General features: G+C 37.7%; 1 protein-coding gene across 1 annotated transcript; it reads left to right on the forward strand.

Moving 5' to 3' along the window:
- Positions 1-865: 865 nt before the first annotated feature.
- LOC146314311 (zinc-binding protein A33-like) lies at positions 866-5,193 on the forward strand. Its single transcript, XM_084737380.1, has 6 exons — positions 866-2,332; positions 2,431-2,526; positions 2,605-2,835; positions 2,926-2,948; positions 3,632-3,750; positions 3,938-5,193. Exons 1-6 carry the CDS (start codon positions 1,928-1,930, stop codon positions 4,438-4,440), a joined length of 1,377 nt encoding a protein of 458 aa, XP_084593506.1. The 5' UTR covers positions 866-1,927; the 3' UTR covers positions 4,441-5,193.
- Positions 5,194-14,458: the final 9,265 nt, after the last annotated feature.

A 14,458-nucleotide genomic window follows, 5' to 3' on the forward strand; every position in this document is an offset into this window, starting at 1 on the left:
GAAAGAAAAAGATGCCATTAAAAAAAAAGTTAAAGAAATGTAGTGTGTGTGTGAAAATGTGACCAAATCTCTTATACATTAGACCTTTATAGTTATCTCCTTTAAACATCTTATATTATGTCCTGAGATCCTGGTATGTCTCTGCTCTGGGACACGGGGAAGCTTAGGCTGTGGGACACCAGGCAGCTGAGGCTCTAGGATGCAGGGCAGCTGGGAGGCCTGACATCGGTGAGTACCACAGCTTCTTCTGGAGGACTTCTGGGAATGTGGCTCCTGGACAAGATCAGGAAGAGAGCTAGCTGGCTCTGTGCTAGCCGACTGGTTAACTGTCTGGAAGCTAGCAGTCTGAGTGCTGTTCAGCTCTAAGAGAAAGGAGACCACAGAGCTGGACGATATGACAATAACAAGGAGCTTTGACTGTATCTGGAATGTTGCTTTCTTGATGTCAGGTCATCTTAAAAGCTTGGGTTCCCAAAAAGGAGACTTCAGTGGATCATCGAAGGAGGAATCAGGTAGGAAGCTGACTAACTTCAGTACAGGAACTGGCAGGAAGCTAGTGGGCCAGTGGCTAGCTGGCTCACGACCGCCAGGGAACCGATTATCTAGCTCTGGACAGGAAGGCTGCAGGCTCAGCAACCCAAGCCTAACTGACTAGAGTGCAGGGTGAGTTGAAGGCTGGTTGCTAGAAAACTAGGAAGTCAGTTTGAGGCTGGCTGGCTGGATGCTTGCTGGCAAACAAAAACGTGTGTCTGCTTTTATTGTCTGGTCATTAAAAGTTAATTCACACCTACCAATCAGAATCAAGAATGAAATGTATACTGTAAACAGGGCAGAGTTATACTGTAGGCTACATTGTGGACTGTAATCTAAAGTGGGTTTGACCAAATGAGTGCACTCTAAAAAATAATATCCTGGCTCAACTTAAAAAAATTAAGGTAACAATTTGCATGGATCTTTTTAAGTAATACCAACTCAGCTATGATTTGAGTAAATCCCACAAGACTTTTATAATTAGACCAACTCAATCAGTTTAGTACAACCAGCTTGATTTGTTTTGTCCTCTACAAGCTTAATTAAGTTGGACCAACTGGTGCTATTAAGTGGTCAAATTACTTATTTTCAGTTATTCTAACTTATTTATTTTACTTTCAGTCTACTCAGAAAAGTCCATGTCAATTGTTACCTTAATTTATTTGAGTATTAGTAACTTAAAAGTACTCACCAAGTAGATATTCAGAGCAAACTGCTGTTTTTCCTCCCTCCTTTCTCTTGTGGCAGGTGCAGTCTGGGAGCAAAACAAGTCTGGGCAAATTCAAATCCTTCTACTCTTTTTTAAGTTTGCTCACTACATATTCAAGTTGCTCTAACTTAATTCTTTCTGTTGTTGAATAATGGCAGAAATGTTTATTCAAAACCAAGATATTATTGAGTTAAGACAGCTTTCTTTGTTTTAAGTTTGACCATCTTCATTAAATAAGTTATCAACTCATTAAAATGTGTAGATGTGACAAACTTAATTTTTTAAGCTGAAACAACTCTTGATTTTAAGCTATACTTACTAACCCCATGAATCATTTCTTAGAGTGTGTGCTTTTATTCACTGCACAGGGCATGACAGAGTTAAAAAGAAAAACCAATAACTCCTCCCTTTTTACACAGTGAACAGGAAAAAGTCACAGGAAGTCAGCACTGAAGCAGCTCGTGGTAGTGTATTTGTTAGCAAAAATAAGTAAAACTTTCTAGTAAATAGGACATTTATTTATGTACCGACTACTGAGGAATTTATGTGTGTTTGTTGAGACCATTTGGAACCAAGTACTGAACCTGAGAACTGGCTGAGCAAATACAAGAGAATCTGTGAAAGTGAAAGTAAGTTGGTGGTCTGAGACACGCAGGAGCTGACAGCTACAGGAAATCAATCACCAGAATGGCTGCTTATGCTTCATCGTCTGAAATGGAATGCACCTGTCCTGTGTGCTGTGATATATTCAAGGATCCTGTTGTTTTGTTGTGCGGTCACAGCTTCTGTAAGCACTGTCTTAAGGAGTGGTGGAGACAGAGTAGACTCAAGACGTGCCCCGTCTGTAAGGAAATATTTCCAATGGCTCAGCCTCCACGTAATCTGGCGCTGAAGAATCTGTCTGACAACTTGAGAGGAGAGAGGAGTCAGAGAGATAACTCAGGATCTAAAGAGATTTGCAGTCTGCACAGTGAGAAACTGAAGCTCTTCTGTCAGGATGATCGACAGCTCATCTGTGTGATATGTAGGGATTCACAAAAACATAAGAAACACAACTGTGTCCCCGTCAATGAAGCAGCAGAAGCCTACAGGGTGAGCAAATATATATGTTTAACATAACAGGAAAATGTGTTGTGTAACTAATCTATTTTTTTATTATGTATTTAACCCATATGTGCCTTTACTTGTAGACCCAACTCAAAGTTCAACTGATGCAGTTAAAAACCAAACTGGGGTCATATAACAACGAAAAACTGACCTGTGATAAAATGGCCAGCCACATCAAGGTAAGTAACAGACATTAACGGCTGCAGACGTGTGGTCTATTGGTCGTCTTCTTTCATGAAAAAGGTGTTTGTCCTCAGCTCCAGGCTCAGCAGACAGAGAAGACAATCAAAGAGGAGTTTCAGAAGCTTTACCAGTTCCTGCGAGCAGAGGAGGCTGCCAGGATTGATGCAGTGAGGAAAGAGGCGACGCTCAAGACTGAAGCAATGAACATCAGGATTGTTAATTTGACCGCAGAGATCTTGTCGCTCTCAGACAAAATCAAAATCACAGAGAGGGAGATGAAGGCTGAGGACATCTCATTTATGCTGGTACTCAGTGATTCATTAATATTCTGGTCCTTACATTGAGTATTAGTTAATGACATTGATTTGTTGTCCTGTTTTCTCTTTCTTTTACAGAATGTCAAATCTACCATGAAGCGGTAAGTTGCTTCCTGTATACTATCAAAACACAGCTGAATGATAGTCAGCATTTGCACATGTCTGTCATGGTTTTGTTTTTTTGTTGGTTATTTCCTGTTTTATTTTATTTATTTTAGACCGTGTTATTTTTCCCATGGACTGTTTTTGAGTTTGCCTTTTGTGGATTCTGTTTCATTGGACTTTGGATTTTTACCACCCTGCATCTGTGTCAGCCTTTGTTTCTTTTGTTTAATTTCACTAAACCTTTTTTGAGCTGGTTCCCTCATCTGCATTTCGGTCCTCCACCATATTGAACTGTAACAGTGTCAACTTAAACAATCCAGAAGCAGGGTGATGGTAGTTTGGGACTGTCTGTGTTGGGTAAAGTCCTGGATGCATCCCATTAAAAAAAGTTTAGGTGAGAGGAGAGCTGGTTTGTGATGTGATTGATTATTGGTGGGGAAGTTAACCTGATGCACATTTGAAAAATTGTGAGGAACTGTAGTAAATCTTACCCCTGTGTGGCATTGCCAATAAAGTGTCAATACATTTTAAAGTTATAGAAGAATAAATACAAGCCATGAATAACCCCCAAATGGTTTGAATTAATGAAAATAGTAAAGATTAAAACTCTAAGGTATTTGCTGCTTTGGGTATTTAAAAATATTTGCTTGGTAATCTGAGGCTGCCTTGCTTGTTTCAGATCACAGTGCAAACTGCCACAACCAGAGACTCCATCAGGAGCGCTGATCGATGAGGCCAAACACCTGGGGAACCTGCTGTTCACAGTCTGGAACAAGATGAAAAAGATGATCCACTACAGTAAGTGATGTCATGTTGTTTCCGCCTTGCCAGATTTTGACATTTTAATCTGCAGTGGCATGTACGGTTACAAATGAACTATTAAGAACTATTAATACACTGTAATGCCTTCAGTAAAACTTCTACCTTCACTTTAATAACCATCTTAATAAGCTTTTCTTTCTCTTTCCTTTCTTTTTCTCTGAAGCTCCTGTAACTCTGGACCCCAACACTTGTCACATGACTATATCAGAACAGATGACACGTTCAACAAAAAGGGAGAACTTTCAGCCACTTCCTAACAACCCAGAAAGACTAGGCTTACGAGTACTTGGCTCCGAAGGCTTTAGCTCTGGAAAACACAGCTGGGATGCCGAGTTAAAGGATTTTTGGGAAGTCGGTGTGGCTAGTAAATCCAAGAATCCATTCATTAAAAAGATCTGGAGCATCTATGTATATTCTAACCATGACTTTCTGCGTGAACTTACTCCAGAAGACGACAGAGAAATTGTATCTGAAAATGTAATTCCCCAAAAGGTGAGAGTGCAGTTGGATTATGACCAAGGGATCCTGTCATTTGTTGACATTGAAAGGAAAATACCTGTACACATCATCAAATACACTTTCACAGAGACGGTCTATCCGTGTTTTTCTGTGGGTGCAAAAATGCTTCCAGCTGAACTGTTAGTGAAGATAAGACAACCCAGATAAACATTCTGCAGTAATGTAGAGATCAAACCAGTGTTAATTTTGACAGCAAAATTTTATTTAGTTTTAGTCATAGTCTTTTGACTAAATTGTAATTTAGTTTTAGTCATAATTTAGTCATCTAAATTATCTTAGTTTTAGTCTAGTTTTAGTTGACGAAATATCATAAGATTATAGTCGACGAAAACTACAGTAGATTTAGTCAACTAACTAAAAAGTGTGTAAAGGGTAATATGTAAACTTTTCCTTCAACTTGCATACAGCAGAGGGGGGTTAGCAAAACAGCGGCAAAATCACCAGACTAGCAGATTTGTATAGCTACGCTAAATAATCGATAAAAGTTGTATTTTGGCGAACATTACGTCTCAAATTTAATATTTCACCCATAAGCCGTGTAATAAACGGGTTAACGTCCAGTGAGTTGTATGTTGTGGAAAAATAAACTCCGACAGGATGTATGGGACGAGTTCCATTCATCCCCATCCGTTGATTAACATGCTTACCTGTGTGTGGATTTCAGGATGACTCAACTGTAAATGTCTCTTAAAGTTCGTTGTATTTTTGCCGGTAATCCTCACGCTACACTTTTTACACAGCGTCTTGTTTTCCTTCACGTCAAATGTAAAATTTGTCCATATATCTTCTCTCCTCGTCCTCCCAGGCATTGACATTCTGTTGTCTTCCGTGTGAAACACGCTAGTTGGGTGCAAGTATACATTCCTGGGTCAGTCTCAAACTAGTTCAAAGTGTGTACGTAACATCTCGTTTTTATTCGTTGACGAAAATGTCAATACACCTCGTCATTGTCTTAGTCCTCTTGAATGAATTTTTATTTTGTTATCGTCTCGTTTTAGTCAGAAAAAACAGGTTGTTGATGATAACTATGACGAAAATTTTTCGTCAACAAAATTAACACTGGATCAAACAATGTGAGGCCTTGAAACCTTAACAGTTTGCAACATCACCTACCTTGGCAAATGCTGGCCACATTAAGTACATAACTTTTATTTAGTTTATCTTTGTCAGATTTTAGTAGTTGGGTAAACCTTGGTCTATCTCTTTAAATTTTTGACACCAAATGTTCGTTTTAACTTAAGTATTGTCAGTGGCCATGCCCTGTTATTTATTCATGAGGAGTACTACATACTCATAGACAGTACAATAAGTGGATGTAGATGCCATACCATCAGCCATTGGTTTGTGGACTTTTGAAACCTTGAGACTGGCATTATGGGAGTTGCCTTAGAATGGGCATTGCCATCGAAAGTGTAGAGTTGATAGGTGATGTAGAGTGATTTGGGTGGTACTTAGTTTTGGTGTGTCCATTCAGCAGGAAATAATGCGTGCTGGTCACAATCTTTTTCATATTAAAAGGAAACTGTGTGCTAAATATGTTTCTGAAAACATTTTAAGTAAGAAACAGGCAATGCAGTAACAGATTCTTGATCCATATTTGATCAACCGTGTGTTGCACTGGACAGACTCACTAAGAATGACTTGTCAATCACACAGTAGCCCCTCCCTAAAGCATGTCCTGCTTTGTTCCATAATTTACAAAATGCAAATACAAAAGGTTCGAAAGACAGGAATTAGGGAGGCAGAATCCTTTTAATGAAGGATGCTACTGAGTTTTTTCATGGGAAGTGTAGAAAGGTGTAGTTATTTTGAAGGCTGACCTTTAAGAACTAAAACTTATCTTATTTTAATGTAGCTCTATTGAGTAAAACAAATTTATGGAAGTTTAACACATGTTTAACAATACATAATTCAGTTAATGTTGTGAATGATTTGCAAGTCGATATATGTATCTGTTGAAAGTTTTTTTTAATCATGTGTAGTTTAATTTCATCATACACTGTAAATTTATCTGTTAACTGTTATATAATTTGATTTTACAAATGAATTGTTTTTGAGAATAAGAAGGTTTCGCTAATTAATGGATGGGTATTTTTAAGGATAATGAAAATGGCTTTTATACTTTAATCATGTAAATATTCTTCAAAGAAAAGGACAATTTCCTATTTTTCTTAATTTTAACCTGTTGTGGGGGTGTTTTTTGTCATTCGGGGATATATAAATGAAAATGACAAACTGTACATGCATGAATATCAGTCAAAATGTGTATCAAATTTATCTTTTCTAAAATGAAGGCAGAGAAATGTTTTTCAGGTAAATGACTGCATAACTGTTGTACAATTGCAAAAATAGCATGAATTATGTGATGCTTGCATCTTAATGTGCTATTGTGCAAATGAAGGTGAAGGTAAAGATTTTATCGTGATCATACAGACTACAATTATACGGTCAAATTCAGTCTCTGCATTTATCCCATCCTTTTATTAGGAGCAGTGGGCAACCATCACTGATCATACATGAAGTCCAGGGTGTCTGTACTGACATAGATCTCCTCATGACTGTCTTAAGGAATGTGATAGAAAAAAATGTTTAAAAAAAGCAAACAAACAATAAAATAAATAAAAATAAAAAAATAAAATGCAGCCTTCAGCCAGTCTGAATGTCTTCATTAAGAATCTTCAGTATTCCCATAATGCCCCTGTGCCTACATGCATGCATAGCAGAGAGATGAATCATTATGAGGCAATGCCTAACGTCTCCAGTGTGCTGCCATCTCTCTCCTCTGTGTGTGTCTGTTAGCTGCTGACACACTCACTCACATGAGTCTGGATCCCTGTACTGATACTGAATCTCAGTGGTATTACAGCTGGAATGCCTGCTATGTTTTTTCAACTAATGAAAGAATGAAGAAAAACAAACAGAGGGGCCAAATTAAAAGAGAAAAAGGACGGAGAGAAGAAAACACACTGAGGGAGAAAAGGAAATAGAGGGAGAAAGGGGCGTATGCATCTTTCATTCAATTTGTATTCCTCTGCATGTTTTACATGATGAGTGTTTCAGTCAGTTTTTTCTCAGGGCTAATGAATCAGACGCTGACTGACAACATTTGCTCAAATGTGGTCATGTGGGGACTTTTCCCCCTGATTATACAAGATAAATTTCAAACTTAGTAATTGTCATTAGTGAAAGCTGGAGGAGAAAGAGTGTCAGCCTGAGTGATTACTCATACATGAATTTAATTAGGCAAAACCTACTTTTTAGGTTTGATATATCGGGGATCAGCAACCTTTACTATCAAAACAGCCATTTTTTGTTGAAAAAGAAACAACAAAATCTGTCTGGAGCCACAACTATTTTTCTTGGAGGCTTTTCTAGTTTTTGTATTTGACATCCAGAGCCTAGAGACACTTAAGACTATAGCCACCAGCGAAAATCTGACGTAAGATGTACATAATAAAACATTTTTCTTAATTTGGTATAGTATAGCCTACACATTTTTATAGTTACAGAATGTAAGAATCATCTACAATAATGACAGGCCTACATGAAAATTTAAATTTTAAAAAAAGAACCGTCATTCACTTTCATTAAATTTTTTGCCAAAGTCACAGGGAGACACGGGAGAGCTGCAAAAGAACTGCATGCTGCTCCAGAGCTGCAGGTTGTTCACCCTTGGACTAGATGCTCTCTAAATGACTTTGGAGGACTTTAAGGAATGACTAACTTGGCTGCTTGGCATAAATGCGTCACTTTATAAGTAGGCATCTTGGATAGCAAGTGTTGTGTTAAAATTCATCTCTACGGCTGGGCTGCACCAACAAGGAAAACTCATTTAAATCATGGCTTAATCTTAAATTCTGCTGCACCAAAGTAAGCTAGCTAGAAATTAAGAGAGGTTCAAGCCATGTTGCTCAATTAATTAAGCCAAGTTTTTCGTCAAATATGGAAAAATTAGAGCTTCTCTACCATCATCAAAAAACTGACTTTTTAGGTAGTCATCACAGTTAAATTTTTAGCTAGCTAGCAAACAATTTAATGTTTAGTTAACTTTTTAGTGGCTTGGGAGGCTTACTTTAAAAATGTATTCCCGATACAGTTGTTACCTGTTACCTGTTAGCCTAATATGTTTTATGTTTGTTTTTGAGTTTATTAATTGTTTGTCCACTATTCCCTCCTTTGCTATTGTAAGTACACAATTAGATTAATAGCGATAATTATGCATATTTAAATGTTCTTTGTTAGCATCATCACCGTCCCAGAATATTTTTCAATAGAAGTAGTGGTATCGACAGGTGAGCTTCTTGGCAGTGTGATTATTTACTGATTTTACTTTGGATTAAAAAGCATCTATATTTTGATGAAACTATTGAGTTACATCAATAAACTGAGATTAGTGCATGATTATGTAATAGGGCTCTACTTAATTTTTAATCTGCATTTACTCATTTCAACTCTGATTAGCTAATCTTAGATTAATTTAATCTTTGAACCCAGTCTAGTTGTGCTTATTTTAATGCAGCTGAGCTATGATATTGCAGATTTCACATTCTGGAATAAAACCTCTCTTCTTCGCTCTCTCTCTATATATATTTTCTCTATAACTAATCACTCTCTCTGTATAAACCATTACTGTAGCTCAAAGGAATGACGGCAAACCAGCGTATCCAACTTTTTTTTTTTCTTTTTTCCCCCTCAAAATCCCCTTTGAATGATCAATCATTCGATGTTGACCAGAGAGCACTGAGGAGCCACTGAGTGGAATACGTCAGATGTTATTTTACTGAAAGTCCCATTTTTCTACTAATCAGATGAAATAAACACATTAATCAGATGAAGTTCAAAGCACTGGACACTGTTTTTGTAATGGTGTAGAAATTACTTTTGTCCCAAAACTTTACAAAGAGAATCAATCACATTTAACATCAGTGCTTTAAATTTCTTGTCCTAAAAGGCATAACAAAGCTATTCGTGTGTGTACGTGGATGCATTTTAATGTGTGTGTGGGTATTTGTGTGAGTGTGCTATTCATAAATTATGTGTGAGAGACAAACACCCCATTTACACCTGGTATTTTTAAGGCTTAGTTATGCTGCTACATAAATAGATACCTCTGTTTCAAATGATGTAACAGTCACTGCCCACTTACATGTGTACATGACCTTTAAGCTGGCACGGATGATGGAATACGTCCACCAGACGGCGCCACTCAGAGTCAGAAGTTACCCCAAAGAAGAAGAAGAGGAATCAAAAGTTTCTGGCAAGAACAAACATGGTGACGCTGGAGGAGGCTGTAATTATGTACCTCCTAGAGGCAAAAATTGAGGCAGCATTGTGGACAGCGGTGGTCTGTGCGGCTGTTAAATACTTTGGATGGAGAATCCTTTTCACCAACTGATGATGAACTTCACTTCCAAAACTGTGGTCGTGTCTTATTTGAACTGTTGACTACACTGTAGGCAATTTTTGTAGGCAAAAACTGTAAGCAAATTTTGTTTATTCATTTATTTATTTGTTTTTACAGATACATGTACAGACACTAGCACCTTATATGAATTGTGGTTATACCTGAGATCCAAACAAAGTTAGCCAGACTACCTCCAGATGTGGTTGGACAAATGCGATCACATTTTTTTGCGATGATTAACCTTTCTTTCTTATGTGGCTGTGTCTGGATACAGATTCTCTTGATACTAGGTCTTCATGGGGTCAAAGACAATGAGTGACTCGGACTGAGCGATCAAAGGCGGACCATCTCGTGGCGTGACAACACGGCTCTGAACCGGAGCCAAAACAGTAAGCAGATATCAAGTTAAGACACAGTTATAAGGAATATAAAAGAGGCAAACAGAAGGACGGGAGAGATGTGCCAGTAGCCTGAAGGTTTGAGACAGAAGACACACGGTAACTGTCTGTCTGGACCAGCACCTATGTAGTTTGACTTGGCTTGGTTTCTGAGGAGATGACAGTGTGTGTGTAAATGTGTGTGTGTGCTGGAGTGCTGAGAAAGGATTTACAAATGTAGCTGGAGGGCTGAGGCAAGAAGAGCATAAAATGTAATGAGACTGTCATCAAAAACTTCTCAGTGAACTGTCTCAGTGTTTTACTATTTTTAATTTTTATTTATTTATGTTTTTGTAATGTGAACCGAAAAGGTTTCTTTGTTATTGACATTTATCAAGGGTCTGTGCACCTTTATTTTATAATGAGGTGACTTGAGGGATCATATTAACTAATGTGCACTGTCCCTTCTTAAATAAAATAAATATAAACATAAAAAGATTTTGTGATAACAAGTCCAGCATTGTAAGTTGATCAGCTGTTAATAACTCTCAATTCTCTGTTGACATAAAGCTAAGCCCATTATCATTCACTTTGAAATGTAATTCATGTGAAATTGGCAAACAATAACACAAGTTACAGGCTGGAATAGAAATTTCAAAGGAAACCGTGGCTGTAGTGTTGTTGTCAGAGACACAAATATTTCAACTTGACACGTTTCCATGATGTCTGATGACAAATCTTGGTAGTTTTATGATTTACTACGGTAAATATATTACAGACTTCTCCCAAAATAGTTTGAAGAATGTTGTAAAAGTTGGTAAATTAACTGTTAAAAAAGGGGGAAATATTAAATTTATCCCCTTAAATTGTGTCATTTTGGCCTGATTCGTTGAAAATTAGTTAATTGCTTGATTAATTTTCCAAAATATTTATTTGTATGCCTATTAAGGGCTAAATCAGTGTAATAAACAATATATACAAGAACATACGCATGGACACACACGTGCACTCTTATGTGGTTGTTTTTCCATCTGCTCCTTGTTTTCAGGTCCCTTTTGGTCACTTTTTGCTCATGTTTTTGTGGTCTGGATATCTTCAAGAAACAGACCCAGAGTATATGATGTTGTCATTTCTCTCTCTGTCTCTCTCTCGAAGGGTTTATTGTTGTGTTTGGCATTTATGTTGCGTTTGGAGGCAATCATTGAAGAATTTGAGCAGCACGTGTCCTCAGCAATCATAATCACGAAATCCCTACTGGTCTCACACACACACACACACTTACGGGCCTGATTGCTGCTCGGTCTGGTCTGTATAATGTTATAGATGCAGATTGAATGTGTCAGTCAGGACCTCACAGGAGGATATAGGGAGAAATGGTGAAGGAATTAGGAAGGAGGAAAGGAAAGAAGGAAAAGGAAGTTTGCTTTTCAGTGATGAATGAAGGTTAAAACAAGGCTGGATTTCAAAGACAGGTTTGACAGTTAAATGCACAATCTGTAAGTTCTGCCACTAGGGGTTTCTCTCATATTAAACCACTAATACAAGATGTAGTTTGGTGACATAGGAAAGTAGCGTGGGATCATCTTCAGTGTTGAACAACCACCATAGCTGAAAAAATATCTATCTGACACGACTCAGGCAGAAATCATCTTCATAGACGAGGTAATATTAAAGTTTTAGTCATATTTGCTGGCTTCGTTCTTGATGTATCTGCCATATCCGATGTATTTGTGTTTTAGCAAGTTATAGCAACTAACAGCTAGTAGGAAATGTACCATTCCCTCGAATAAATTACTGATTTCTCCGGCTTCGAGCAGAAGGATGTAACTCAAGCTAGCATTTTTAGCAACCCTGTCACTTAGAGGTTATGTTTGCCCTACCTTGGAAAAAAAATATTGTAGTCAATTGGGAGAGCCAAAAAACTTTTGGTCCCATTTGAATTTTCCCACAAATTACACATATGATATTTGTCAGTTTAAAAGATCATTTAACAAGTCAAGAAAGTCACCATTTGTTGTAAAACCGTTGAAGAGTAAGACTGTGAATGTTCATGATTAGAAACTCTACACAGCCATGTCATCAGTGACATCACGACTTTCTCCCTCCAAATGCTAACGTTAGCCGCTGAAACTACAATGTAGTCAAAACAAATAACAAGCCTTACTCATTTTTCATTTTCCTGGCTGATAAAAGGACCAGGAGTCACCGGATAAAACACATTAGATAAGATAATGTCACAAGGGACAACAATGTTTTTGGTGTTGATGATGTATGTTTTGCAAGAAGGGAGATGCAGTTCACTGAGCGGTTTACCAAAAACTAAACCAAACTACGACAAACCTACAGAATGTAATTCATGGCACAATTCAGACAGGATCAAAAAAATATCCGCCTCTCTCCTTTGACCAACCAATTTTTTCTGAAGTAAGGTCCCATGGGGAACACTGGAAGTGGCTAACGTCACCTCTCTTTCAGTGTAATTTCTAGGACACAGGGCTATTTTTAGACATTTTAATCTAGAAATGTTACATATTACAGCGTTAAGACTTGTTCTTATTTTCTGAAAAATGTCCAAACATAACAAATGGTTTTGTTAAAGCTCTTTTTTTAACACACTGACACACACTAGCGCTGGGCAGCCTAGATGGTCAAGTGCTGTGATAAAGTGCTGTCTGGTGTTCTCTCACTCTCTAAGCCCCCTGAGAGTAGATCAATACTCACTCAGCATCAAGTTACCGCTAATGTCTTCATGTTTTTAACCAGGCAGTGTGTGTGTGTGTGTGTGTGTGTGTGTGTGTGTGTGTGTGTGTGTGTGTGTGTGTGTGTGTGTGTTGTTAGTGAGCCAGTGTTTGTGTGTGCATATGCCCCTGGTGTGACCCAAGTTATAATTATCATTAAATGTCAATGAAGACGATAGGAAGAGTTAGTCTGCAGATAAATCCCAAAGCCCTGACTCACAGCGCCCCCTAAGGACATTTATTAGAAACTGCAGCTGCAGTGAAGGATACATTTACCTCTGTGAGAGACGCGAAGGAGAACTCAGTGGTGTGAAAAAGCTATCGTGTGTGAATCACTACCTTTTGACTGACAACGTGTAGCTTTAATTAGAAGAAGGCTTCACCTCATGTACCCCCACCCAACCATCCATTATCAGCCTGCGTTCAGCTACTATTTCACATCCACAATCATACTGCTGAGTCATACAGGACATGAATAATACATGTCTGTCCTGCTGAATCAACAGGTATACATTAACTTGGATAGATACTCTAGATAGCGATCAGTGTGGTTAGTTATTTACAGAAATTAAAAATGTGTGTATGTGTTTGTCAAATTCATGCCAGTGCTGACTTAAAGGAAATTCCGTTATTTTTTTTTTTCAATAACTCTCAATAACTAGGTATATGCAATACATTAATAGTCTAAGCTTGCTACATTTAGCTTCGGTGTAGTGATGCTTCCTGGTAGCTTAGCTCACTACACTTTCCAGGTAATTTGGAAATTTAACACTGGAAACACAAGTGGTCTTACACACATTCAGCCAAACTAGTAATCAGCAATCAGTAACTAAACCACTTTCTTTAATAGTTAAGCCAAAAAATGTTCACAGTCAAAATGTGGATAGTAATCTGTCATTGTACTGGAAATCTCCAATACTGTAATTATCATAAGCCATTGTAAGTCATTTTGACCCAAAGCATGATCTTGCCCCAACCCAGCCAAGTGTTTTTAGTCCCTAAACCTAAACAGATCTTAATCTTTAATCTCACAAATTTGGGTGGACAGCAGGCAGGCTGGGGTTCAGGAGTTTGGGCCACTAAATGATTTTAAGCCATTTAATAGTAAATTGAAAATCAAAGTTAGTGATGATTTGATATTAAATCAAGACATCACTGTTTCCCCAACCCTATCTAAGTGAGTGCCTAATCATAACCATAAAACAGTTTTATCAGGCTTTGTTTCCTGTTAGAGATTTCCTGATATTATGGGGAAAGCAAATTAAATACACTGTCAGTCAGTGTTTTGCAGATTTGTCAGTATGTTTTGCAATTTTTCAAATGTGTTCACTAAAACATTACTTCATTATGTTTATAAAAACATAATCTGAGTGTATTTTCCTCTAGCTTCCATATAAATCTGGCTATCCTGCAGTTTTGATTAAACCTTTTATTATCATCTGATCTGTTGTCTCATCTGTCTTTAAATGTAAATTATTTTAACAAGAAGGTTAGGAAGCAGAGATCAAGGTCAGTCAAAAGCAGAGAGATTGAAGAAGAAGTTGAAATTCATAAGGCAGGTGTAAGTACCTACATACAATGCTGAATACAAGAGCCTAGATCATTATAATAAAAAAGAAACAGTGTTCCAGCCGCTTCCACCCCTC

Source organism: Lutjanus erythropterus, chromosome 15 (genome assembly GCF_056507025.1).
Source record: "Lutjanus erythropterus isolate fLutEry1 chromosome 15, fLutEry1.hap2, whole genome shotgun sequence".
NCBI lineage: Eukaryota > Metazoa > Chordata > Actinopteri > Lutjaniformes > Lutjanidae > Lutjanus > Lutjanus erythropterus.

Bases quoted from the DNA above. Each gene is read 5' to 3' on its own strand.
- LOC146314311 (XM_084737380.1), top strand. From the start codon at position 1,928: ATGGCTGCTTATGCTTCATCGTCTGAAATGGAATGCACCTGTCCTGTG. The intron at 2,333-2,430 runs GTGAGCAAATAT...CTTTACTTGTAG, and splicing joins AAGCAGCAGAAGCCTACAGG to ACCCAACTCAAAGTTCAACT. The intron at 2,527-2,604 runs GTAAGTAACAGA...GTTTGTCCTCAG, and splicing joins AAATGGCCAGCCACATCAAG to CTCCAGGCTCAGCAGACAGA.